Source organism: Bos indicus x Bos taurus, chromosome 19 (assembly GCF_003369695.1).
Source record: "Bos indicus x Bos taurus breed Angus x Brahman F1 hybrid chromosome 19, Bos_hybrid_MaternalHap_v2.0, whole genome shotgun sequence".
In the NCBI taxonomy this organism is placed as follows: domain Eukaryota; kingdom Metazoa; phylum Chordata; class Mammalia; order Artiodactyla; family Bovidae; genus Bos; species Bos indicus x Bos taurus.
Window position 1 is genome coordinate 42,448,739 of NC_040094.1, and position 27,176 is coordinate 42,475,914.

The 27,176-nt window shown below is 40.6% G+C and overlaps 2 protein-coding genes across 7 annotated transcripts; both read right to left on the reverse strand.

The window, feature by feature from the left end:
* Window positions 1–10,345: 10,345 nt before the first annotated feature.
* Window positions 10,346–10,975, reverse strand: LOC113878130 (keratin-associated protein 4-9-like). Of its 3 annotated transcripts, none has more exons than XM_027519007.1 (2): window positions 10,839–10,975; window positions 10,346–10,721 (listed from the first exon to the last, which is right to left on the reverse strand). In XM_027519007.1, exons 1-2 carry the CDS (start codon window positions 10,973–10,975, stop codon window positions 10,346–10,348), a joined length of 513 nt encoding a protein of 170 aa, XP_027374808.1. The 3 variants fall into 3 exon arrangements, with proteins under 3 accessions (XP_027374808.1, XP_027374807.1, XP_027374806.1); XM_027519006.1 differs by having other exon boundaries at window positions 10,809–10,975; XM_027519005.1 differs by having other exon boundaries at window positions 10,346–10,975.
* An 8,182-nt stretch (window positions 10,976–19,157) lies between these two features.
* LOC113878129 (keratin-associated protein 4-11-like) lies at window positions 19,158–25,875 on the reverse strand. Of its 4 annotated transcripts, XM_027519001.1 has the most exons (3): window positions 25,709–25,875; window positions 25,345–25,621; window positions 19,158–19,604 (listed from the first exon to the last, which is right to left on the reverse strand). In XM_027519001.1, the coding sequence occupies exons 1-3, from the start codon at window positions 25,873–25,875 to the stop codon at window positions 19,158–19,160; spliced, it is 891 nt and encodes a 296-aa protein (XP_027374802.1). The 4 variants fall into 4 exon arrangements, with proteins under 4 accessions (XP_027374802.1, XP_027374805.1, XP_027374804.1 ...); XM_027519004.1 differs by lacking the exon at window positions 19,158–19,604 and having other exon boundaries at window positions 25,246–25,621; window positions 25,739–25,875; XM_027519003.1 differs by lacking the exon at window positions 19,158–19,604 and having other exon boundaries at window positions 25,246–25,483; window positions 25,571–25,875.
* Window positions 25,876–27,176: the final 1,301 nt, after the last annotated feature.

Here is a 27,176-nt window from a genome sequence, read left to right on the forward strand (position 1 = left end):
AAAAGACAATTAATTGTAATGAAAAAGAAATACAAAGGAATCCCCCATAAACAAAGTAAAAAAAAAAAGATGCATAATGAACTGATGAATTGAAAATAAAATTACTTGCAATGTATGGCAAAGACAAAGAGTTAATGGCTTTAATATATAAAGTGCTTATAAAATTAGATTCAGTTGGATAAAAGGCCTAAAATCTGATGGAAAATAAAATGCAACTGTTTTTTCAACATATAAAGATGCCCAAACTCACTCATAATAATAGGAATGAAATTATACAGGATACCACTTCTCACCTTGAGTCTGTCAAAAATTCAAGATCTGACAACATTCTCTGATCATAGGACTATGGAAATAAGTTTGTTTATCATTTTCTTGTGATGATTTGATAATAATTAGCAGCATTATTCTTTGATTCAGCTATTCCAAGTCTATAAATTATCCAAAAAATACTCAGGAAAAAATATGAAAACGTGCAAGATTATTCATAACAGTGCTATTTGTAAAAACAAAGCAACGATAAATCTGATGTCCTTCAATGTGGTACTGGTGAATAAACTATAGTTGCCGGGGTCCAGCCCCGGTGGATCCAGGGAATTCGAAGCGGGACGGCGTCGGCGAGGATCAGGAAACAATTGCTTAATTAAACGTTAATTAAGGATATAAAGAGTAATGGAATAAGGATAGCTCAGTGAGGAAATTCAGTGGAGAAAAGAGGCTGAAATAAGGATAGCTCAGTGAGGAAATTCAGTGGAGAAAAGAGGCTGAAATAAGGATAGCTCAGTGAGGAAATTCAGTGGAGAAAAGAGGCTGAATAATTCAGCCAGAAGGTAAGAGAAAGAACGACATGGTGAGACCAAGTTTCGGTGAACAAGGCCCGCACTTTATTTTCCAAAGTAGTTTTTATACCTTAAGTTATGCATAGAGGATAATGGGGGAAGGGGTAGAGTCATGCAGTAAGCCAGGCTTTCTTCCTGCAAACTTATCATACGCAAAAGCTTAGGTGATCTGCATCATCTTCTGGCCCGGAGGCCTGTTAACATTTTAAGACCCTTTCTTCAGAAAACTTATTTTTCTCTAAAGGTGATAAGTCAAGCGCCACCCTCCAAAAGCATTAGATAAAGTTGCATTCCTACAGAGCAAAGGTGTGGTGGGCTATAACAAGAAAAAGAATTAACTCAAGGGTCCCAGGTTACAAACATTAAAGCTACTATTTACACCAATTATATTAATCAATACACTGCCAGGGACACAGCAGGTAAGGGATATGGAAACTTAGCAGCAAACATTGGCCCAAAAAGTGAAAATCCTTCACAAATACAATTTCTAATCAATCTTTTAACTGCTCAAAGGAATCTGTATTTAGACAGTTTAGAACATCTCACGCCTCTCACAGTTGGGAGGCTCTGAGCAATCACATGTGGCCAGAAAAACCTATTCAGGCAGGCTAGAGGATTTCCAAAGGAGTTTGTAGGTTGAAACACTGTCACACCCAGGAATTATTAACTGGAGCTGTAAGCTAACTCTTTTTTCAGAGAGGTAGTGGGGGACAGCCCCCTGTTAAGTCAGAGGTGTAGGTGAAAGCACAAAGCAGAAAGTAGGCAGACTCTGGTTTTGGGTGTAAATGCTCGAGAATTTCCAGGGGGACTCCTGAGGCTCGATCCCGCCTTTGCGTATGCCGAGCCTCCTTCCTCATGACCTTTGTCATGGGTGGAGCTCCTCACGCTGGCTCCCGGCAGTGATAGAATTCCAGTTGAGCTATTCCAGATCCTGAAAGATGATGCTGTGGAAAGTGCTGCACTCAATATGCAATATGCACTCAGTATGCAATATGCCGGCTCCCGGCATATAGTGTGTTCCCATTATGGAATAATATTAAGGTTGGTACAAAAGTAATTGCAGTTTTGCATTGTTGAAATTTTCTGTTTGATATTGGAATACATTCTTAAATACATGTGGTTATGTTATGCATCATTTTAATGCACATTTATCACTTAGATTTTTGCTAATGACATTACTTGCTGTTTGTTTTATATTTATTTTAGACTATAGAAATGATGTTAGACAAAAAATAAATTTAAGCGATATTTTTATTCGAATTTAAATGGGGTGTAAAGCAGCAGAGACACCTCACAACATCAACAATGCATTTGGCTCAGGAACTGCTAACAAACATACAGTGCAGTGGTGATTCAAGAAGTTCTGCAAAGGAGATGAGAGCCTTGAAGATGAGGAACATGGTTGCCGGCCATCAGAAGTTGACAACGACCAACTGAGAGCAATCACTGAAGCTGATCCCCTTACAACTACACAAAAAATTGCCAAAGAACTCAACATTAACCATTCTACAGTCATTTGGCATTTGAAACAAATTGTAAAGATGAAAAAGCTCCTTGAGTGGGTACCTCATGAGCTGACTGAAAATCAAAAAAATCATTTTGTCTTCTCTTACTGTATACAACAACAATGAACCATTTTCAATCAGATTGTGACGTGTGATGAAAAACAGACTTTATATGACAACCACTGATGACCAGCTCAGCGGTTGGACTGAGAAGTTCCAATGCACTTCCCAAAGCAAAATTTGCAACCAAAAAAAGGTCATGGTCACTGTTTGGTGGTCTGCTGCCCAACTGATCCACTACATTTTTCTAAATCCTGGCAAAACCATTACATCTGAGAAGTATACTCAGCAAATCAATAAGATACACTGAAAACTACAATGCTTGCAGCTGGTATTGGTTAACAGAAAGGGCCCAATTCTCCAAGACAATTATTGACTGCAAGTCACACAACCAACACTAGAAAAATGGACAAATTGGGCTACGAAGTTTTGCCTCATCTGCCATATTCATCTGACGTCTAGCCAACCAACTACCACTTCAAGCATCTCAACAAGTTTTTGCAGGGAAAATGCTTCCACAACTTTCAGGAGGCAGAAAATGCTTTCCAAGAATTCAATGAACCCTGAAGCATGGATTTTTATGCTACGGGAATAAGCAAACATTTCTCATTAGCAAAAATGAGTTGATTGTAATGGTTCCTGATAAAGATGTATTTGAGCGTAGTTATAATGATTTAAAATTCACAGAAACCGTAATTACTTTTGAACCAACCTGATATTCAGTGGTAAAAAGTGATGAGAATCTGTACATGCTACTATGAAGTGATGTCAAGGATATATTGCTAAGATATGGTCAAGCCAATGGATAAAATATCTGTAGTGTTCTACAATATCTCTAAAAAGCAAGAAAATAAATATAGAAAGTATTTGCTTACATCATTTTATAAAATAATGGAAGAATAAAGAAAGAGAAAACAAGAAAGAGGGACTTACACTTCCAGCTAAGAGGGAGTGATGGGGATTGGCTTGGCAATCAAGAGAGAACACTGGTGCCTTAGAGAGGGGAAACAACAAAGATGATCCTAGGACTGCCCCAGTTTATCTCTTGAAGAGAGTTTCTGGGATGCCGCTCCAAGAGGGAGAATCAGATAGAGCCTGGTAATTATGCTGACTTGAGATGGAGCTGGGATGAAGGAGGAAAGACAGCTAGAATTTGCAGGGCAGGATACTAGAGAGGAGAGAGCTGCATAGAGAACCCCAGAGATCCTCAGAAAGTCCACCTAGAGTGTTGAGCTAATTACCCATCAGTGCATGCATGCGAAGAAACTAGTCAAGGGCAGAGAACCCCACCCCTAGTCATCCCAGTAAAAGGCAGAGGGAGCAATCCTTAGAGCTGACACTGGGCCAGAAATAGTCCCATGTTTCCAATGGTTCAGAGTGAAGAGTCTCATAAATCAGGGTTAGAATTCTCTGAAAGGTATTGACTCAAGAGTGGGGCAAATTTTTCTGGAGTAAAGCTGCTCTGGTACTATTTCACACAGCTTACAAGTAAGTCTTGAGAGGATCAAACTATTAAGTAACTTAATTTCATCCCAGAACAATCAATTAATTGGACTCTATCAAAATGAACGGAGAAGGCAATGGCAAGCCACTCCAGTACTCTTGCCAGGAAAATCCCATGGATGGAGGAGCCTGGTGGGCTGCATTCCATGGGGTTGCTATGAGTTGGTCGCGACTGAGCAACTTCACTTTCACTTTCATGCAGTGGAGAAGGAAATGGCAACCCACTCCAGTGTTCTTGCCTGGAGAATCCCAGGGACAGAGGAGCCTGGTGGGCTGCCGTCTATGGGGTCACACAGAGTTGGACACGACTGAAACGACTTAGCAGCAGCAGCAGCATCAAAATGAAATTTTTTTTTTTTCTCTTCAAAGGATACTGTTTGGGCAATAAAAGGGTAAGCCGAATACTTGGAGAAAATACAGAACATAATCTAACAAATAATCTGTTTATAGAACATATAAAGAACTCGAACTCTTACCATTCAATAATAAGAAAATGAATAACCCTCTACCTCCAAATGAACAAAAGATTTGAAATTCACCAATGAAAATACACAGAAGGCAAGGAAACCCAGGAAAAGATGTACAACAACATTAACCATTAGGAAAATACAAGTTAAAATCACAATAACACTATACACACTCTGCATACAAAGTCTCTTCAGTCATGTTCAACTCTTTATAACCCTATGGACTGTAGCCCACCAGGTTTCTCTGTCCATGGAATTTTCCGGGCAAGAATACTGGAGTGGGTTGCCATGCCCTCCTCCAGGAGATCTTCACGACCCAGGCATTGAACCCTCTTCTTTTCTGTCTCCTGCACTGGCAGGTGGGCTCTTCACCACTAGTGCTATCTGGGAAGCCCACACACACCTACAATGGTTAAAATTAACAAGACTGATCTTAGCAAACATTGATGTTAATGTGAAGTTATTGAAGCTGTTGTACAACGAAGGGACATCAAATGGCACAATCACTTTGTGAAACAGTTTGACACTTTCTTAAAGAGTTAAAGATACACCTACCATATGACCTAACCCTTCCACTTCAAAGTATTTACCCAAGAGAAATTTAAAGTATAGATCTGTACAAAGACTTGTTCACAAACATTCATGGTGACTTTATTTGTGATAGAAAAAATAATCCAGAAACAACCCAAGTGTCCATCAACAAGTGAGTGGATAAAAAAATGTTACAAGTCCACATTTCTCAGCAATAAAAAGAAATGAACTAGTAATACAGACAACCACATGAATCTCAGTCTAATTGGGCTGAGTGAACAGCCAGGCAAGATAGAGTACAGAGTGAAGAATTTCATTTACATGAAATTCCAGAAAATGCAAATAAATTTATAGTGACCAGAATGGCAGTTGCCCATGGGCAGGCGATGGGAGAGAAGCACACCCACAAAAGAGAGTATGGGTGTGCTTTATCTTGATGGTAGTGTTGATTTCATGAGTATGCACATATAAAACAGCAAATTGTACATTTTAAGTATATGTAGGTTTTGTATGTCAATTGTATGTTAACAAGGCTGAAAAAAAGTAATGGCAGTATTACTCATAATTTAAAAAAATCTTGACCCAGAGGGATGGTATGGGGAGGGAGGTGAGAAGGGGGTTCAGGATGGGGAACATGTGTACACCCGTGGCAGATTCATGCTGATGTATGGCAAAACCAATACAATATTGTAAAGTAAAAAAAAATAAAAATAAAAATACTTATGTTAAAAAAAAATCTTGACCATAAAGGGTGGAGGGAATAGAATAGAGAAGACAAAGGATAAAAGCTAAATCTCATTGAATACATCCTGTTCTGTAGCTTTGACTTTGAACCTATGCAAATATTTTGCAAAATTATAAAAAACAAATTTTCAAAAATTTCTCAGAATTGTTAAAATAACAACAACAGCAACAAAGGAACGTAACTATATATTGAGGTATAACTTCAGGGACAGGAACAGTTCCAAGATTGTTTTAAAAGTTAAAAAGCAATCTTAAGTTTATTTTCAGTAACAATTAAAAACATTGGTTTTAATGTTGGTGATATTATTCTGAACTGGTATGCAAACATTGAGGAATAAACAAAGTGAGTTATTACACTGGTGTCACTGAGGTATTTGGGGCACTGGTAGAAATGAGATTTGTAGGTAAAGGTATCTGAAGTTAAGTAAAAACCCCGTAGTTCTCAGTAGAAACTCATAACATGGTCTGCCTTTATATTTATGTCTTCTAGTTGTAAACACTGAAAAGGCTGATAGAAAATGCTTTAGGGGTAATGAGCATTCTCATATTTCAATTTATGGTCTCAAACAGTGTTTCCCTCTGAAAGAAATAGGACTCCTTGGAGAAAGGAGTGATTAAAAGTCTAGGGAAAGAAATATACAAATGAATTTGGAATATCTTGTTATATTAAAAAGCAAGGAAGTCCTTGAGGACTACCAGATTCATTCACAAAAACCCAAGGCCAATTGGAAGTTGCTTATTTGAACATCACTTGGCATGTGAGCTGGAATGGATTGATACACCGTCAAGTGTATTGAAATCCATAAGTCCATATTGGTGGGAATTTTAAAAAACTCTTTGGTTTCTTTTGAAGGAGGTACTCTGCTAAATAAAGAGAAAGACTCAAGCATTTATTTTGCCTTTTCTGCAGATACTATTCCTCAAGATAACCAAACACTGATGAGGGGAATTTTCTCTTTATGGAATTATTCTAGGTAATACATGGCAGAGGAATAATGGAACTGCAAAATGATGTTTTTGCTGTGGCTAATGAAGCAGGGGTTCTAGGCAATAATCACCCACAGCAGCTAATATCACAAAAAGAAAGACAACCAGACAATATGTGCTTCCTGATGGAAAAAGAACACCGCTAACTATGAAGCAGTCAGAGTCCTGCGTATCTTTTGGGAATATAGTCTCTCATTAGCAAGTTCAGCCATTTTCTGGACAAATTATGTTGTAGCAACTCTAGTCATACTGTTCATTGGGTTCTCAAGGCAAGAATACTGAAGTGGTTTGCCATTCCCTTCTCCAGTGGACCACATTCTGTCAGACCTCTCCTCCATGACCCGTCCATCTTGGGTGGCCCCACACGACATGGCTTAGTTTCATTGAGTTAGACAAGGCTGTGGTCCATGTGGTCAGATTCACCAGTTTTCTGTAATTGTGATTTCAGTTTGTCTGCCCTCTGTCTGCTTATTTAACTTATATGCAGAGTACATCATGAGAAATGCTGGGCTGGAAGAAGCACAAGCTGGAATCAAGATCCCCAGGAGAAATATCAATAACCTCAGATGTGCAGATGACACCACCTTTATGGCAGAAAGTGAAGAAGAACTAAAGAGCCTCTTGATGAAAGTGAAAGAGGAGAGTGAAAAAGTTGGCTTAAAGCTCAGCATTCAGAAAACGAAGATCATGGCATCCAGTCCCATCACTTTATGGTAAATAGATAGGGAAACAATGGAAACAGTGACAGACTTTAGTTTTGGGGCTCCAAAATCACTACAGATGGTGACTGCAGCCAGGAAATTAAATGACACTTGCTTCTTGGAAGAAAAGTTATGACCAAACTAGACAGCATATTAAAAAGCAGAGACATTACTTTGCCAACAAAGGTCCATCTAGTCAAGGCTATGGTTTTTCCAGTACTACAGGAGATGCAACCAGTCCATCCTAAAGGAAATCAGTCCTGAATTTTCATTGGAAGGACTGATGCTGAAGTTGAAACTTCTATATTTGGCCACCTGATGTGAAGAACTGACTCATCTGAAAAGACCCTGGTGCTGGGGAGAGAAGGGGATGACAGAGGATGAGATGGTTGGATGGCATCACCAACTCGATGGACATGAGTTTGAGTAAGCTACGGAGTTGGTGATGGAAAGGGAAGACTGGCGTGCTGCAGTCCATGGGGTCGCAAAGAGTTGGGCATGCCTGAGAGACTGAACTGAACTGAACTAGGCTTGATCCTTAGCTTGATCTACCCTCTAGCTGCAGGAGATGAGAGTCGATTTCTATGCTGCCAATGAAAGTTTCCTTTGGGCTTGAAAATCAATGCCAAAGAATGCTTAAACTACCGCACAAACTACCGCACTCATCTCACACGCTAGTAAAGTAATGCTCAAAATTCTCCAAGCCAGGCTTCAGCAATACGTGAACCGTGAACTTCCTGATGTTCAAGCTGGTTTTAGAAAACGCAGAGGAACAAGAGATCAAATTGCCAACATCCGCTGGATCATGGAAAAAGCAAGAGAGTTCCAGAACAACATCTATTTCTGCTTTATTGACTATGCCAAAGCCTTTGACTGTGTGGATCACAATAAGCTGTGGAAAATTCTGAAAGAGATGGGAATACCAGACCACCTGATCTGCCTCTTGAGAAATTTGTGTGCAGGTCAGGAAGCAACAGTTAGAACTGGACATGGAACAACAGACGGGTTCCAAATAGGAAAAGGAGTTCATCAAGGCTGTATATTGTCACCCTGTTTATTTAACTTATATGCAGAGTACATCATGAGGAACGCTGGACTGGAAGAAACACAAGCTGGAATCAAGATTGCCGGGAGAAATATCAATAACCTCAGATATGCAGATGACACCACCCTTATGGCAGAAAGTTAAGAGGAACTAAAAAGCATGTTGATGAAGGTGAAAGTGGAGAGTGAAAAAGTTGGCTTAAAGCTCAACATTCAGAAAACGAAGATCATGGCATCTGGTCGCATCGCTTCATGGGAAATAGATGGGGAAACAGTGGAAACAGTGTCAGACTTTATTTTTGGGGGCTCCAAAATCACTGCAGATGGTGATTGCAGCCATGAAATTAAAAGACGCTTACTCCTTGGAAGGAAAGTTAAGACCAACCTAGATAGCATATTGAAAAGCAGAGACATTACTTTGCCCACAAAGGTCGGTCTAGTCAAGGCTATGATTTTTCCAGTGGTCATGTATGGATGTGAGAGTTGGACTGTGAAGAAGGCTGAGCACCGAAGAACTGATGCTTTTGAACTGTGGTGTTGGAGAAGACTCTTGAGAGTCCCTTGGACTGCAAGGAGATCCAACCAGTCCATTCTGAAGGAGATCAGCCCTGGGATTTCTTTGGAAGGAATGATGCTAAAGCTGAAACTCCAGTATGAAGAGCTGACTCATTGGAAAAGACTCTGATGCTGGGAGGGATTGGGGGCAGGAGGAGAAGGGGACGACAGAGGATGAAATGGCTGGATGGCATCACCGACTCGATGGACATGAGTTTGAGTGAACTCTGGGAGTTGGTGATGGACAGGGAGGCCTGGCGTGCTGCAGTTCATGGGGTCGCAAAGAGTCGGACATGACTGAGTGACTGAACTGAACTGAACTGAACTGTGGCTCAGGTGGTAAAAAATCTGCCAGCAAAGCGGGAGACCAGGTTTCAATCACTGGGTAAGAAGATCCCCTGGAGAAGGGAATGGCAACCCACTCCAGTATTCTTGCCTGGAGAATTCCATGGACTAATAGAAGGCAGGCAGGCTACAGTCCATGGGGTTGCACAGAGACAGACATGGCTTAGCGACTAACACTTTGACTTCAACTTTACTGAAACTTCTGGCTTTTACATCTGTCCTTTCTTTTACTTTCTAACATATCACCTTTAATCTTTCATTTTGTTTTCTCCCAGCTACAAACATTCAGTTCCATTATTCTTACAATTATTAACTGATTTCACAGGTAGACAGTATGAAAAAGAGGTCCCATAGATCATTAATTATTTCCAGATTTTGCAGAAGGTATCATTTCTTTGATTTTTATTCATGAATTCCTGAGAATATCTATTTTGTCTAAGAACTAAGGAGACTTACAATGAGACCTGAGCTGTGACTAGGGAGCTTAACCTCTATTGTGAAATTAACAAAGCCATGTTATCTATTCTACAAGTGTAGGTAAAATACAGTTGTCCAGAATGCATAAAAAATCTCAAAGAAGTGTATCATCACACTACATGTTTCATATAGGAAAGTGATAGTTTATTTTCGGCATAGAGTTACAACTTAGGAAAATTTGGGGAATAAAAATGATAAAGGAAAATTTTCACTGGAGCCATTAAGAGAGCAACTATAAAAATTCATAATGCAGAAATATTGAAATTGAATTTTAGCTGCTTGATGACTTGAAGGCCAAAAGTTAAGAAGGAGAATTTGAAGCGAATTGATCAACACAAGAGTTGGTATGTTACTAATACAAACAAATTCACACTTGGATGAAGGGGAGAGGTCCAAACAAGTAGAATTTGGACTGACGCCAGAATGTGCTCACAGAGATAGTGGACCTGTGGTGGGCTCATTAAAATCATGAGACCCAAATCAGTTCAGCAACATCAGCCCCAGCCCCTGTCCTAATGATCAGCACAGAAGAAGGGTCTGCATTAGTGGGGACAGAGGTAAACAGAGACAGTGGTCACAGGGTGGCGGGCTTAGCAGCAAGAAGAAGGACAGCACACGGGGCGGGGACAGGTGGAGATGACACAGGTGGGGCGATAGCAAGTGGTGTGGCAGGAGACCCGGCCACACACTGGGCGCAGGCAGCAGCTGGAGCCACAGCAAGAGGGGCGGCAGCAGCTGGAGATGCGGGAGCAGGTGGGCTGGCAGCACACAGACTGGCAGCACCGGGGCCTGCAGCAGCTGGAGATGCAGCAGGTAGGCCTGCAGCAGCTGGAACCGCAGCTGGACCCACAGCAGGAGGGGCGGCAGCAGCTAGAGATGCAGCAGGTGGGGCGAGGGCAGGTGGGCTGGCAGCACACAGGCTGGCAGCACTGGGGCCTGCAGCAGCTGGAGATGCAGCAGGTAGGCCTGCAGCAGCTGGAACCATAGCTGGACCCACAGCAGGAGGGGCGGTAGCAGCTAGAGATACAGCAGGTGGGGCGAGGGCAGGTGGGCTGGCAGCAGACCGGGCGGCAGCAGCTGGACACACCACAGCTGGGGCGGCAGCAAGTGGTCCTGCAGCAGGTGGTCTGGCAGCAGCTGGGCGGGCAGCAGGTCTGCAGGCAGAGACTTCGGCCACAGCTCTGGTCAGAGCAGACGGAGCCACAACAGGAGCTGACCATGGTGTCAATGGAAGGAGTGGAGTTCCACAAGTGGGCTTGCAAGAGGGTGGCTTCTTGTTTTTGACTGTTTCCTTACTCCTGTCTCTTTTTATACTCTGCGTTTAACTGGTCTTACCATGAGCAATGCTTTTTCCTTGTTATTTTTCCTTCTGGATAATCAATTAGCATTACTACTAAGTTCATAATTGTGTTTATGAGGTTAATTATGCGAAAGCATCAATATCTAAGGCACCATTTCCTTTTTTCTATTGTTATGATTCACTGAATCTTGTTAAGCTGTGTGTAACCACTTTGTTTTTCTTCCTCTAATGTGTCTTCTAAGTTGGAAATATCATGTGATATTCTATTACTGAAATTTTAAGTGTCACTTTTTTCCTTCTTTGTGTATAACTCCATGATACTACTTTGAGAATGGCCCTGTCTCTTTTTATGTCAAAGTGGAAATAATGCATGCTGCTGACAGGCAGAGTGCTGATAAGGAAATAAGAGGAAAGACTCTTGTTGGGGTTTTGTGTATAGTGTGGGGAGACTGTGGTGGGGAGGTAGGCTTATTGACACACTTTTGTACAAGGAGAGAAGACTAGGTTGTGTTTCCTGGCTGATTAGAGAGTCAGGGGGTTACAAAAGACTTCCAGTCTCATTGTAATGACTACCCCAAGAGTTAGCTTTTAATTTTTCCTTTTCAGTGCTAAGAACTTTTCCCTATAGTGTGCTAAAAATGAGTGGGTTTGACCTATCTTCATAAACCAACATATGCAATGAATTCTGCATTATATAGAAGGTTTCATTTAAAGCATCTTTTTCTTGTACTCTTTCAAAAATTTGAATTCAAGTCATTCTGCTTAAAGAGGCTATAAATAGGCAAGCCTTGCTTTTTATCCTCCTGCTCAAGCTTAGTCGCTCAGTCATGTTCAACTCTTTGTGACCCTTCAGACTGTAGCCCTCCAGGCTCCTCTGTCCATAGGATTTTTCAGGAAAGAATACTGGAGTAGGTTGCTATTTTCTTCTCCATGCTCATTATCCTACAGACAGTCAAATATGTTAAAAGGCAAGGTTTTGACAAGTACTCAAAACACCAAAGCATGAGTTTCCAAAACAAGCATTATGTGTTTAAAACAAGGATAAATTGGGAAATTGGGATTGTTGTATATACACTACTGTATATAGATAACTAACATAAAGAGAACCTACTGAATGGAAGGACTGATGCTGAAGCTGAAACTCCAGTACTTTAGCCACCTCATTCGAAGAGTTGACTCATTGGAAAAGACTCGGATGCTGGGAGGGATTGGGGGCAGGAGGAGAAGGGGACAACAGAGGATGAGATGGCTGGATGGCATCACTGACTCGATGGACGTGGGTCTGAGTGAACTCTGGGAGTTGGTGATGGACAGGGAGGCCTGGTGTGCTGCGATTCATGGGGTTGCAAAGAGTCGAACACGACTCAGCAACTGAACTGAACTGAACTGAACTGAATAGGACAGGAAACTTTACTCAATACTCTGTAGTACCTGTAAGGAAACAGCATCTAAAAAAGAGTGGATATGCGTGTATGTGTGGGCTTCCCTGATAGCTCAGTTGGTAAAGAATCCACCTGCAATGCAGGAGACCCTGGTTCGATACCTGGGTCAGGAAGATTCGCTGGAGAAGAGACAGGCTACCCACTCCAGTATTCTTGGTCTTCCCTACTGGCTCAGCTGGTAAAGAAACCACCTGCAATGCAGGAGACATGGGTTCAATCCCTGGGTTGGGAAGATCCCCTGGTGAAGGGAATGGCTACCCACTCCTGTATTCTGGCCTGGGGAATTCCATGGACTGTATAGTCCAAGGGGTCACAAAGAGTTGGACACGACTGAGTGAATTTTACTTTCACTTTCATAAGTGTATGTGTAACTGGCTTACTTTGCTGTACAATAGAAACTAACATAATGTAAATCAACCATACTCCAATAAAATATTATAATAAAAAATATCCTGGGAAAACCTTCCGGCCAATATATTGGAACTAATGTTTCTTTTTCACAATAGTTATAGATCTTTTGCCTTAGCTTAAACAGTTCTCTGAGTACTCTTAAATCTTAAAATGTTATTTTTGCCTTAAAATTATATATTTTATATTTGTTATTTCTTTCTTTCCAATAATATATCATCTATTAAAAGGCCAGAATAATGCCAAAAATAAATACAAGCATTACATACTTTCCAAAAAAATGAGATAATATAGATGGCTACTATTTGTAAGTGCTTGCCATGTGCCCAATATTCTGCTGAATGCTTTGTAATTATTACCTTGATTTTTCTTATCAAAGACCCCATGAGGTACTTGCTATTCTCTAAGAGTCCACATAAGAATGAATTAAGGTTGCAAAGCCTATAATCTTAATAGTTTATAAAGTATGTGTATGTGTGCATGAGCACTCAGTCTTGTCCAACTCTTTGTGACCCCATGGACTGTAGCCCACCAGGCTCCTGTGTTCCTGGGATCCTTCAGGTAAGAATACTGGACTGGGTTGCCATTTCCTTCTCCAGGGGATCTTCCTGATCAGGGACTGAACTACATCTCTTGTGTCTCCTGCATTGGCAGGCAGTTTCTTTACCAGTTGAGCCACTGTGGAAGCCAGTCTATGAAGTATAAATAACACTAATTCCACACCTTTGATTATGCTGTTATAGCTCCTTAGAATGTTCCTTTTCCTATAACAACTCAGTACTTTTTTTATTTTTCATTTGAGTTCCAGCTTAGAAGTCTCTTCTTATGGTTTTCCTTGACATATTTAGAGAAAAATCATCTGCTCCTCCATTCTACTTGATTACATTTGCAACACTAGAATTTTGCACATCGGACTATACCTAAATGTCTGTCTCCAGCTGGACGGTAAATACCTGAGGTGAACACTTGGACCATATATCATCATCAACATGCATGGAATGGAGCACATCACCAGTGTTTTCTTTGCATTTCTAGGAATCACTTTCTAAATTTGTTTGTGTAATTACACAAAGTATGTGTGGCTCCAAAGTAAATTCCACAAAGCCAGGCTTATCCAAAGAAGTTATTCCTAATCCCTCCATGCATTCCCTTGCTCCCCATAGATAGTCATTTTTATAATTTAAAGTTTTCCTTCTTATTGCTATTTCAAAAACATTTTTGCATATCTGTAGCTCCTTTGTTTCTTGGATAAATGGTTATATAATATACACACTTGACTCCAAGTTGCTTTTTCTCATTTAACAATTTATCCCAGAGATTACTTTATAGTAGTATGTTCAGATATTCTTCATTCCATTCTCAGCCACAAAGTAGCCCATTCTCTGGACATAATGTGGCTTATTTAGCCTGTTCCATGTATTATTGGTATCATCAATTGATCAATTTGTTGGCTTTAATCAAGTAGTTTTTACTATATATGTAATATATATAGTGACATATAATGTAAATATATATAAAATATACTGATATCTTCATGGGTCACAGCCTTGTCATGGTGAAGGGGCTGGCATAACTCAATGAAGCTATGAGCCATGTCATGCAGGGCCACCCAAGATAGACAGGCCATAGTGAAGAGTTCTGACAAAATATGGCCTGCCAGAGGAGGAAATGGCAAACCACTCCATCATTCTTGTTATGAGAAGAACCCCACAAATAGTATGAAAAGGCAAAAAGATATGACACTGGAAGATAAAACCCCAGGTGGGAAGGTATCCAATATGCTACTGGGGAAGAGCAGAGGGCAATCACTAATAGCTCCAGAAAGATGAAGCAGCTGGACTAAAGTGGAAATGACACTCAGTTGTGGATGTGACTAGTGGTGAAAGTAAAGTCTGATGCTGTAAAGAACAATGTTGCATAGGAACCTGGAATGTTAGGTCCATGAATCAGGATAAACTGAATGTGACCAAGCAGATGGCAAGGGTGAACATCCACATCCTAGGAATCAGTGAGTGAAATAAAATGGACGGAAATGGGAGAATTTAATTCAGATGACCATCATATGTACTCCTGTGGGCAAGAATCCCTTTGAAGAAATGGAGTAGCCGTCATAGTCAACAAAAGTGTCTGAAATGCAGTACTTGGGTGCAATCTCAAAAATGACAGAGTGATCTTGGTTCATTTCCAAGCAAACCATTCAACAATAATCCAAGGCTTTGCCCCAACCACTGATGCCAAAGAAGCTGAAGTTGACTCTTTCTATGAAGACCTATAAGACCTTCTAGAACTGACACCAAAAAGAAAAAAAATAAATAAAAGATGTCCTTTTCATTGCGGGGGATTGGAATGCAAAAGTAGAAAGTCAAGAGATACCTGGAGTAAGTTTGACCTTGGAGTACAAAATGAAGAAGGGCAAAGGCTAACAGAGTTTTGTCAAGAGAACACATAACACACTGGTCACAGCAAACATCCTTTTCCAACAACCCAAGAGACGACTCTACACATGGATGTCATCAAATGGTCCATTCCAAAATCAGATTGATTATATTCTTTGCAGCAAGTTCTATACAGTCAGCAAAAACAAGACCTGGAGCCTGACTGTGGCTCAGATCATCAGCTCCTTATTGCAAAATTCAAGCTTAAATGGAAGAAAGTAGGGAAAACCTCTAGGCCATTCAGGAATGACCTAAATCAAGTCCATTATGGTTATACAGTGGAGGTGATGAATAGATTCAAGATATTAGATCCAGCAGACAGAGTGCCTGAAGAACTATGAACTGAGGTTTGTAACATTGTAGAGGATGCAATGACCAAAACCATCCCAAAGAAAAAGAAATGCAAGAAGGCAAAGTGGTTGTCTGAGGAGGCTTTGCAAATAGCTGAGGAAAGAAGAGAAGTGAAAGGCAAGGGAGAGAGGGAAAGATATACCCAACTGAGTGCAGAGTTCCAGAGAATAGCAAGGAGAGATGAGAAGGTCTTCTTAAGTGAACATTGCAGAAAACACACAAAAACAATAGAAGGGGAAAGACTAGAGATCTCTTCAAGAAAACTGGAGATATCAAGGAAACATTTCATGCAAGGGTGGACATGATATAGACAGAAACAGTAAGGACCTAATAGAAGCAGAAGAGATTCGGTAAGAGGTGGCAAGAAAACACAGAAGAATTGTATGTAAAAAGTCTTAATGACACAGATAACCATGATGGTGTGGTCACTCACTTCGAGTCAGACCTCCTGGAGTATGAAGTCAAGTGGGCCTTAGGCATATTTACTATGAATAAAACTAGTGGAGGTGATGGAATTTCAGCTGAGCTATTTCAAATCCTAAAAGATGATGCTGTTTAAAGTGCTGCATTTAATATGCCAGCAAATTTGGAAAAAGCAGTGACCTCAGGACTGGAAAAGTTCCATTTTCATTCCAACCCTAAAGAAAGGCGATGCCAAAGAATGTTCCAACTACTGTACAATTGTGTTCGTTTCACATGCTAGCAAGATTATGCTCAAAATCCTGCAAGCTAGGCTTCAGCAGTTAGTGAACTCAGAATTTCCAGATGTACAAGCTGGATTTAGAAAAGGCAGAGGAACCAGAGATCAAATTGCCAACATTTGTGGATCACAGAAAAAGCAAGGGAATTAGAGAAACGCATCTACTTATTGCTACATTGACTATACTAAAGCCTTTGTGTGGATCACAATAAACTGTTGAAAATTTTTAAAGAGATGAGAAAAACACCACATTACCTATCTCTGGAGAAACCTGTATGAGGGTCAGGAAGCAACAATTAGAACTGGGCATGGGACAACAGACTAGTTCAAAATCAGGAAAAGAGTATGTCAAGGCTGTATATTGGCACTCTGCTTATATAACTTATATGCAGAGTACATCATGCAAATTGCCGGGCTGGATGAATCACAGGCTGGAATCAAGATTGCAGGGAGAAATAACAACAACCTCAGATATATAGATGATACCACTCTAATGACAGAAGATGAAAGCAACTAAATAGCCTCTTGATGAGGGTGAAAGAGGAGAGTGAAAAAGCTGACTTAAAACTCAACATTATAAAAACCAAGATCATGGCATTTGGTCCCATAACTTCATGTCTAATAGAAGAGGGGAAAGTGAAACAGTGACACTTTTATTTTCCTGGGCTCCAGTATCACTGTGGATGGTGACTAAAGCCATGAAATTAAAAGACGCTTGCTCCTTGGAAGGAAAATTATGACAAACCCAGAGAGTGTATTATTAATAAATAGTAGAGCCATAACTTTGCTGACAGAGGTGACAACTGACATAGTGAAAACTATGATTTTTCCAATATGTGAAAGTTGGACCATAAAGAGGGCTGAGCATCGAAAAATTAATGCTTTTGAATTGTGGTGCTGGAGAAGACTCTTGAGAGTCCCTTGAACTGCAAGGAGATTCAACCAGTCAATCCTAAAGATAATCAATCCTGAACATTCATTGGAAGGACTTATGCTGAAATTGAAGTTCCCATACTTTGGCCACTGGTTGAGAAGGGATGACTCATTGGAAAAGAGTCATCTGATGCTGGGAAATATTGAAGGGAAAAGGAGAAGAGGGTGGCAGAGGATGAGATGTTTAGATAACATCACTGAGCCAATGGGCATGAATTTGACCAAAGCCCCGGAGGTAGTGAAGGACAGGGGAGCCTGGAGTGCTGAGTCCATGGGGACACAAAGAGTCAAATGCAGTGTAGCAACTGAACAACAACAAAATATATAATGAATGGTGATGTGTAGTGTATGGTGAATTATATATATATATATTTAATGTATATATTAATACATGTATCTCTGTACCTTTATATATAATCTTTCATTATTTGCTTTATTTTCTTTCTCTCTTAGTATGTCTTTTAATATTTAGGAAAGTATATATTTTGCACTGACAATTGCCTTTATATAAATATCTTTATATAATATTCTATGAGCCCAATTTATAGGCTACTGTCAGCTGATGCTCTACTTTCAGAAAAACTTTTAAAATCTTTTAAAAGGGGACTCTTTCCCCATTTGTAGCACTAATACCTGCATCTAAAGAATGGCTCAAAAGTTCATCTTATTTGTATAAGTAAAAGCATAGAGAAAAAAAACTATGCATAAACTTGAGTGGATAAATGTATAGAAAAGATATTTACAAGTAAACACATCAGTGATTTTTGCTGAGAAAGTCCACTTCAATGTCACTCCATTAGTGCAGAGAGTTTGTTCTCTGTTGTTTTCCCCAGATACGTCAGTGCCTTTAACAGTGTCTCACATTTAATAAATATTCAAGAATGAATGAAAGAAGAGAATGACATCTGAAAGGAACCACTGAAAGCAGACAAACTTTTCAGTGAAAATATTGGCTCCCATTTTCCTACAGAAACAGTTGACAGGAGCTCAATGCTACTCTCAGATGTGGTCATGCAGACTGCAATTTGCCAGTTTCCACCAAACATGTTGTCTTATCAAAGACTTGCTTCACTTGTCTAGGTCACCTATCTGTTCTTTGAGTGCATGTGGATTTGAAACTTCCTTCAAAAAAAAAAGAATCACCACTGAGGTCCTATTGTAAATAGGGGAGAATCAGTGCACACTTGGTTTGCTGCATGGATGACACCTATAGCATTGAGTGCAAGTCTGAATATAAACTTGCAGACTGTGTTATATAGCACATTGTGTAGCTATCAAAGCTGATGTAATGCCTGAACCATATACTGTGTTCTTTTTGCTTTTATATACGAGAAGTTCTCCAAACTACTTTTCACTTTTTTGTTCTTTTCCTAGGGCTAGGATTTATAGTGTTAGCTGATTTGCTCATGAAATTAGCAGGCACCTAGGAAAGAATTAGATGGTGAATGACTGTCACCGAGAAGTGGCAAGGCCCTGCTGTGTGTCCTGCAGGTGTAATTTGTCTAGCAACCAAAGACAAAATCTTAAAGGAGAAAAAAACCACAATGAATTTTTAATACAGGAAAGTATCACTTTATTTTGGTACAGAAATAGATCAGGTTACAGAAAAGTCTTAGGAAAAGTTAGAAGAATGAGTTTACCAATTTTCAGGTGAAAGGGGAAAATCTGTTACTGGAGAAGTGCTCCATGCCATATCCATCTCCTTCAACAGCTTGGTCTGGTTCCTCACAGTAATTATGAAGCCCAGTTTAGCTGAGTAACATCAACCCCAAAGGAGGGTCTGCATCTATGGGGACAGAGGTAAATGGAGACAGTGGTCACAGGGCAGCGGGCTCAGCAGCAAGAAGAGGGACAGCACACAGGGCGGGGGCAGGTGGAGATGACACAGGTGGGGCGATAACAAGTGGTGTGGCAGGAGACCCGGCCACACACTGGGCGCAGGCAGCAGCTCGGGCGGCAGCAGCTGGAGCCACAGGAGCTGGAGCCACAGCATGAGGGGCGGCAGCAGCTGGAGATGAGGGAGCAGGTGGGCTGGCAGCACACAGGCTGACAGCACTGGGGCCTGCAGCAGCTGGAGATGCAGCAGGTAGGCCTGCAGCAGCTGGAACCATAGCTGGACCCACAGCAGGAGGGGCGGTAGCAGCTAGAGATGCAGCAGGTGGGGCGAGGGCAGGTGGGCTGGCAGCAGACTGGGCGGCAGCAGCTGGACACACAACAGCTGGGGCGGCAGCAGGTGGTCCTGCAGCAGGTGGTCTGGCAGCAGCTGGGCCGGCAGCAGGTCTCCTGGCAGAGACTTCGGCCACAGCTCTGGTCAGAGCAGACGGAGCCACAACAGGAGCTGACCATGGTGTCAGAGGGTGGAGGTTCTGATGTTAATAGGAGAGTGAACTTAGTGATTTGAAGTATCTCTGCTGCTTGTCCTCTTTTATACCCTACTGAGACTGCTGTGTTCATGTCCTAGACTGCTTCCTAGTTCAGTTACCTAAAGAAACATTAGTCATTATGTTAGATCATCATGTTTTTCTGGTTAACTATTTTAAAATGAAGGAAAATAAGATTTCCTTTTCCCAGTGTGTTAAAATTTTCCAGTCCAGCCTTTCTTACAGAATTGCTTTTACTCTTTTCCTGTTTGTCGTGGACTCCATCACTGGAATTTACCTGTGGTCTGTGTATGACTCCATGATGTTGTTTGGATGGATTGTCGTCATGATGCCAAGATCTCTTTTGATGTCAAAATAGAAGCAGAATTATTGTAGGCAAATAGAGAGAAAAATGGTCGTCCTTGTGAGTTACCTGTACGCCATGAGGAAGACAGATCCAATCTGTGAGTCACGAATGCTGACTAGGTACTGGACTGTCTCTGGTGCTTCAAAGGATGTGTCAGGTACTACTTCCTATATCCAATTTGAACCTGTTACCAATGACTCATTTTTTTTAAGTATTAAAAAGTATTTGGAGCCACCTTGAAGGGACTCTCACTGACCCAATAAGGAGCAACTTGAACAACACAATGAATAAATGGCAGTAAAGAATTTTAACCCATTAAATAAAAATCCATGAGTCGATACTGAGGCCCATTGTGTAAAAAAATAAGAGAAAGTTATCCATGACAGTAGAATGTCAGCTAATTAATACAGAAATAAAAAGGGAGTTAAAAATCACTGTCTACCATCCTCATAGTAAAATTTGATTCATGTAGCCCTAATCCTAACTCTAAGTTTATTTTTATCTAAATCATATCATAATCTACCTATCTATTTCTACCTATCATCTATTTACCTACCTATATCCATCTATGAGAGAAAAAAAATGTGCCATGATTTTGAATATAGGTAAAAACTATATGGTATAAAGAAGTTCGTATTACTCTTTGAACTATTCTGTAAATTTGAAATATTTTTTAAAATAAAAAGTAGATTTTTTGATAGCAGCCATTCCAGCTGGCATGAAATGGTACCTCATTGTGGTGTCAATTTGTATTTTGGGGAGGGAGGTGTTAAGGGGTTTGGGATGGGGGACACATATACACACATGGCTGATTCATGTCAATGTATGGCAAAAATCACCACAATATTGTAAAGTAATTAGCCTCCAACTAAAATAAATTAATTAATTAAAAGAAAAAGAAAATACCACAAAATAATCCAACATCCCTCGTAAATAAGCAAGTGCCTATTTAAATGATAACAAATAAACACAGGTATGTGAAAAAAAATAAAAAGTAAAAAAATATTTAAATGAATTAAGATTAAAAATCTTTTCCTGCAGTGTTAGTATATTAAGAGGAAGTAGTTTGTGTCTTTGGGGGGAAATATTAAAGTATATGATAAATCTTAATAGGAGCTTCTACTATAAGAAGACTTTCTTGTGTTTCTAACTAATGCCATAATCTTTTTCATCTTCTTGGGTCCCTGAAAATATAGGACTTTTAACAACATGGCAGATGAAGTTGATGCTAACAGACCCACCTTCTAGATCAAGCAAATAGAAATGCTTGCAAAATATTTTTAAAATATTTCCATTACATAGCCAAACTTAAAGGGAAAGAAAAATTCTCATTTTCCAGAAAGAAAAAGAGAATGCCAACTGCATATGATAGCTGATATCCAAGATTGTGAAGGTTTGGTATCTAGTTATAAGCTTTCAAAATGGGAGGCTGGTAGTTGAAACCCAGGTAGGTGCAAGAAATGACTTTAAACCTTTCACAAGACAAGGTCTAGGAAGGGAGCGTTCTATCCATAGTCTGTATTCTTGAAGTGGAACCTAATAAGATGGGGACAAGAAAACCTTATCTCCCCACTAGGAATTGTAAGTGGTGATCAAAGTGCCTGTGGACATCTAAACCACAGCAGTATCACTAAGCTTTCCAATTCACACTAAATGAATAGGGGAGGAATCTCAAGTTGAGAAACTCTAACAAAACAGTGAATATCCTTGGAAACATCAGAGACAAAAGCAGAAATTATAGCACAGAGAAATAATCCCTTAAAAAACAAAATAATGTTAACTGTGAAGAGAAATAAGCTTCTAAGACTACACATAGACTTCATGAGTTACCCAAAAGGGAAAATGTTACAAAATATTCCCCACAAAAAATCCTTGAGTCTATTTCTGTTGACTTTTCCTTGTTTTTAATAATATGGTCCTTTGATTCTTATATACCTGGTAATTATTTTTATTGAATGCCAAACATATGTAAAAAACTGTAGAGGCTTGAGGTGATTTTTTATCTTCTACCTGGAACAGATCTAATTTTCTTCTTGGACTGTGGGTTCTCAATACTACCTGCATAAGTCAACTTCCAAAGACTGTTGTTCAGTCAGTAAATCATGCCCCACCCTTCTCTTTGTGACCCCATGGACTGCAGCATGCCAGGCTCCTCTCTTCCCCACCATCGCCTGGAACTTGCTCAAATTCATGTCCACTGACTTGGTGATGCTATCTAAGTCCCCTGCTCCTTTTGCCTTCAATCTTTCCCAACACCAGGCTCTCTTCCAGTGAACCAGCCCTTTGCTTCACGTGGCCAGTCCTTCCAATGAATATTCAGGACTGATTTCCTTTAGGATTGACTGGTTTGATCTCCTTGCAGCCCAAGGGACTTTCAAGAGTCTTCTCCAGCACCACAATTCAAAAGTATCAATTCTTCAGCCCTCAGCCTTCTTTATGACCCAGCTCTCACAACTGTACATGACTATTTTCTTAACTTTATCTGTTTCTCACAGCCATTCTTATCAAGAGGTTTGGTCTTATATCTGCTTTGTCATGGCTGGAAGTTACATTCTGTCCTTTAATTTTTCAAGAAGCCTCTCTTTTGGACCCTGCAGTCTACTAGCTGTCTTTTTACCTCTCTGTTTATCCCTTTCCATTCTCTTGTGGTTGCTGTTGCTCCTCTTTCAACTTACAAATGTTGGAGTTTTCCATTAGCTTAGGCCATATGTATCCTCTCTTTAGACATCTAACTTCCTATAACCCAAGAAAACACCTACTGGCCCATGGCATTAGAAATCATTTTCGATTTGTAAGTGCCTCACTTGCAGACTGTGGTAGGAGGACACTAAGATGCCTCTCAAGGATCCCACCTCCTCTGACTCATGTCCTTTGAAATGCCTTCCCATTAAGTGTAAGCTGGACATTCCATTCACTTCAAATGAATGGAATACAGCAGTAATGAGGACATAGGGCTTTCCAGACTAGGTTATTGTAAGATTTGGGTTTTATTTCTGTTTCTTGGTCCTTCTCAGGTTGCTCACTCTGAAGGAAGCCAGCTACCTTGAGTGATCAGTCCATGTGGTGCAGAACTGAGTCCTCCTGCCAACAGCCATGTGAGTGAGCTTGGAAGTGGATTTTCCTCTCTTCATAAGAGTGCAGTCCTGGCCAACCACTTGCCTGCAACCTCATGAGAGATCCTGACATGCCACTTCCAGATTTCTAACCCTCAAAAAGTTAATGAGATAATAAATGTTTTTTGGGGGGACAACTTGTTAACCAACATTAGGTAACTAATACACATACCAACTCCTGGTCTGTGAAAGTCTACTGCATTTTCCATGAAGATAATCATATTATTTTCAAATAATGATAGATATATTGGTTTATTTCCTTTCCAATTCTTCACATATTCTGTTTCTAGGGGGAAAATTCAAGAGGGATGAAACATATGTATACCTATGGCTGATTCATGTTGATGTATGGCAGAAACCAACACAATATTATAAAGCAACTATCCTCTAGTTAAAACTAAATTAACAGAAATAATTAAATAAGTAAATCTTTCTTTATTGTAAAGAAAAGTACTGAAAGAGCCCCTCACTCCAGAGAAAAAGAAAACAAAAAAATTTTCTTATGCTGAGACCAAGAGAAAGTGTAACCAATTCTCATCTACCATCTCAGATCCATTCAGAATTCTGTGCTTTGAGTAAGAGTGAGCAATAATGCCCCATACAACTTAAATTATTATCTCATTATTATTTATGTGTAGACTTTATGGAAGTCAAACACATTCATGATTCATTACCATTGAATTACTTATTTACCCTATAACTCTTAGAATATGCATATACAAAGCTTTCTATATGTTTCTCCTACTTTTACTAGCACAAATTCATCAGGAATTTGTTTTTATCCTTTTTTCCTAGGATAGACTTCATAGGAATTTGGGAGGGCTCTGAGTTAACCTAAGATCAAATTTGGTCCTTTAATTGGGTTCCCTACTAGTTTCGTATTTCTTATAGGATATGTTGACAAGATACCTCAGACCCATCTGTCAAATACACATCCTAGAAAAGTCGTTAAGATAAGAAAATACTAAAATTTGAATATTTTCAGTATTCTGTTAGCCCCCAACTTCTCAGGAAGGTTGATTTTCCCAAAACAATTAATTTGTTGTCAGTGGATGGAGAGGAAATAAGAAGTCTAAGAGTGTAGTAAATTGGGTTACATGTGGGATAGATAAACCCAAGGGAGGACTCTGGTTTCCCAAGGAGAAGAGCAAGGGCAGAGCAGTGTATTTGGAGAGAGGGAAGGAAAAAGAAGGAAGGAAGCAAGGAAAATGGAGGGATGAGGCAACTAAGAGAGGAGTGGGATTTTAGGGAAATATATGCTTTATAATGGAGAAGGAAATGGAAACCCACTCCAGTATTCTTGCCTGGAGAATCCCATGGACAAAGTAGCCTGGTGGGCTACAATCCATGGGGTTGAAAAGAGTCGGACATGACTGAGCATACAGCACATGCTTTAAAAATATTTAAGAAAGGTTTGCTGTGGGGTATAATCCTTCTCCTCCATAACCTTAAATTTTTTAAGGAAATTATTATTTTTCAATTCTCTTGGAGACATTGCGTTACGTATTGTGTTATTTCTGGGTTTGTTTGTTTTCTTCTATATCACTGCATATTGGGTTTGTCCTAAAGGTGAAAGCAGAAATTGGTAAGCCTGATAGAGTTGTATTAATATGTTGAATACCATTTCCCAGGAAAAGAGGACAATCATTATAAAGCAGCAAACACAAGAACATTGTATGGGCCAGGAAAGTGGAGCTTTATTCAGAAGCAGAAACAAAATACAAAAATATCACTGTAAAAGCATTATAGGATGTAGCCCCCAGACTTTCAAATCTGAGGCTGTGACACCAGGGCCCCTATAGGCCCTTTAGGAATTTTCATGTTTGGGACTGGAAGACCCAGTAGCCCCAAATCAAAAGGTCAAGTATAGAACTGGGGCAACTCTGCTAATTTCTTTCTATAAATACCACCTAGTTTCATTTGCTAGTAAGGAAAAGGCCAACAAAGGAGAGAGTCTGGCCTGAGGTCAGGATGTGGACACACAGACTATGGGAATGGCCTCTCCTCTGATGTCTGTGTGATGCATGGAGTCTGCTTCTGTGATAAGATGGATAAAGAGAGGGTGGGTTCAGAGAGGTGGCTCAGCAGCAAGAGGAGGGACAGCACACGGGGCGGGGGCAGGTGGAGATGACACAGGTGGGGCGATAGCAAGTGGTGTGGCAGGAGACCCGGCCACACACTGGGCGCAGGCAGCAGCTGGAGCCACAGCAAGAGGGGCGGCAGCAGCTGGAGATGCAGGAGCAGGTGGGCTGGCAGCACACAGACTGGCAGCACCGGGGCCTGCAGCAGCTGGAGATGCAGCAAGTAGGCCTGCAGCAGCTGGAACCGCAGCTGGACCCACAGCAGGAGGGGCGGTAGCAGCTAGAGATGCAGCAGGCGGGGCGAGAGCAGGTGGGCTGGCAGCACACAGGCTGGCAGCACTGGGGCCTGCAGCAGCTGGAGATGCAGCAGGTAGGCCTGCAGCAGCTGGAACCACAGCTGGACCCACAGCAGGAGGGGCGGTAGCAGCTAGAGATGCAGCAGGTGGGGCGAGGGCAGGTGGGCTGGCAGCAGACAGGGCGGCAGCAGCTGGACACACCACAGCTGGGGCGGCAGCAGGTGGTCCTGCAGCAGGTGGTCTGGCAGCAGCTGGGCCGGCAGCAGGTCTCCTGGCAGAGACTTCGGCCACAGCTCTGGTCAGAGCAGATGGAGCCACAACAGGAGCTGACCATGGTGTCAGAGGGTGAAGGTTCTGGGTGAGTTTCTAGGAGAGTGAGTTTCTCAAATTTGGAAGTTTCTCTTCCCGTGTCCTCTTTTATACCCAGCTGAGGGACTTCTGTGATTATGAAGAGACTAGTTCCTTCTTTTGGTTTATATGACTAAAATGCAATTAGTAAGTCATATGTGTTTTTCTAGAAAAATCTGTTAATATATAGAAAATAATCATTTCCCTTTTCTCAAGTTCCCCAGTGTTCTCACATGAATCACCTCTTCTGTTTCTTTAGTTTGTAAGGTTACTAGACTTCAGTCCCTGGGTATCGTGTGACATCGGTGGGCCTCTGTTCCTTGTTTATTTCTCACCTTGATATGATTTTGGGAGAGTTTCTGATGAGATTAGGATCTCTAGTGGAAATTTCACGTTTCAATCAGATGGCGTGTTTGTCGAGGAAATGGAAGTAAGCTCTACTTTTTGAATGTGAGAAAACTTATGATTCATTGTGTGTATACTGGGTGGTCACTGAACTAATGACATTCCAAACTGTGTTATTTCTCATCACCCTGATGGACTTTGAAACAGTTAGCTGTGACTCAGTGTTTTTAAGTAGCAAACAGTCATCTGAGATTAATCAGAAATGTCTTTGATCTTCAGATGTGTCTTCTAGGCTAGGGTACAGTAATTGACACAATAGTTTTGAATCAAAATATGTCATAGTTACGCTTTGTGGACATTTTATTAAAATCTTTTTCAAATATTCTGAGCTAAAATGCCTAGCAGTTTTTGTAGTATTACTTATGCTTAAGATATTCTTAGATGCATTAAGAGGAATATAAATAACATTCATTATCTTACCTGTACTTATATAGAAATTGCATCCATAAAAAGCTTTATAACCAAAACCAGATATAATTAGGCTGCTAAATTAGAGGTCTCTTTAGTGCCACAGGCATTTAGAGAAAAACAACATTCTAGGAAAGAGAAGGTAATCTTCTTGATATTCCCTCTTCCTGCAAAATCCTGTGAGTTCAGCATTCTCCTAGTGATTTTTACCAGTGAGTTCAACTGCCATCTTCCTCCAAAATCTTCCTTGATGCCATGAAAAGTCAAGTCCTTCCTCTGATGCACTTCTGCTGTGCTTTGTGTATTCATGGGCTCTATCATATAATTCTCTACCAGAGATGCACTTATGTATCTGGCTCACTCTAGAATATAAACTCCATTTGTACAAAGACTCCGATTTACTCATCTTCATATCTTCAGGGACTGAAATGAGATGAGTTTTTGATAAAGGAGATGTCTGTGCAATGAGTGAAG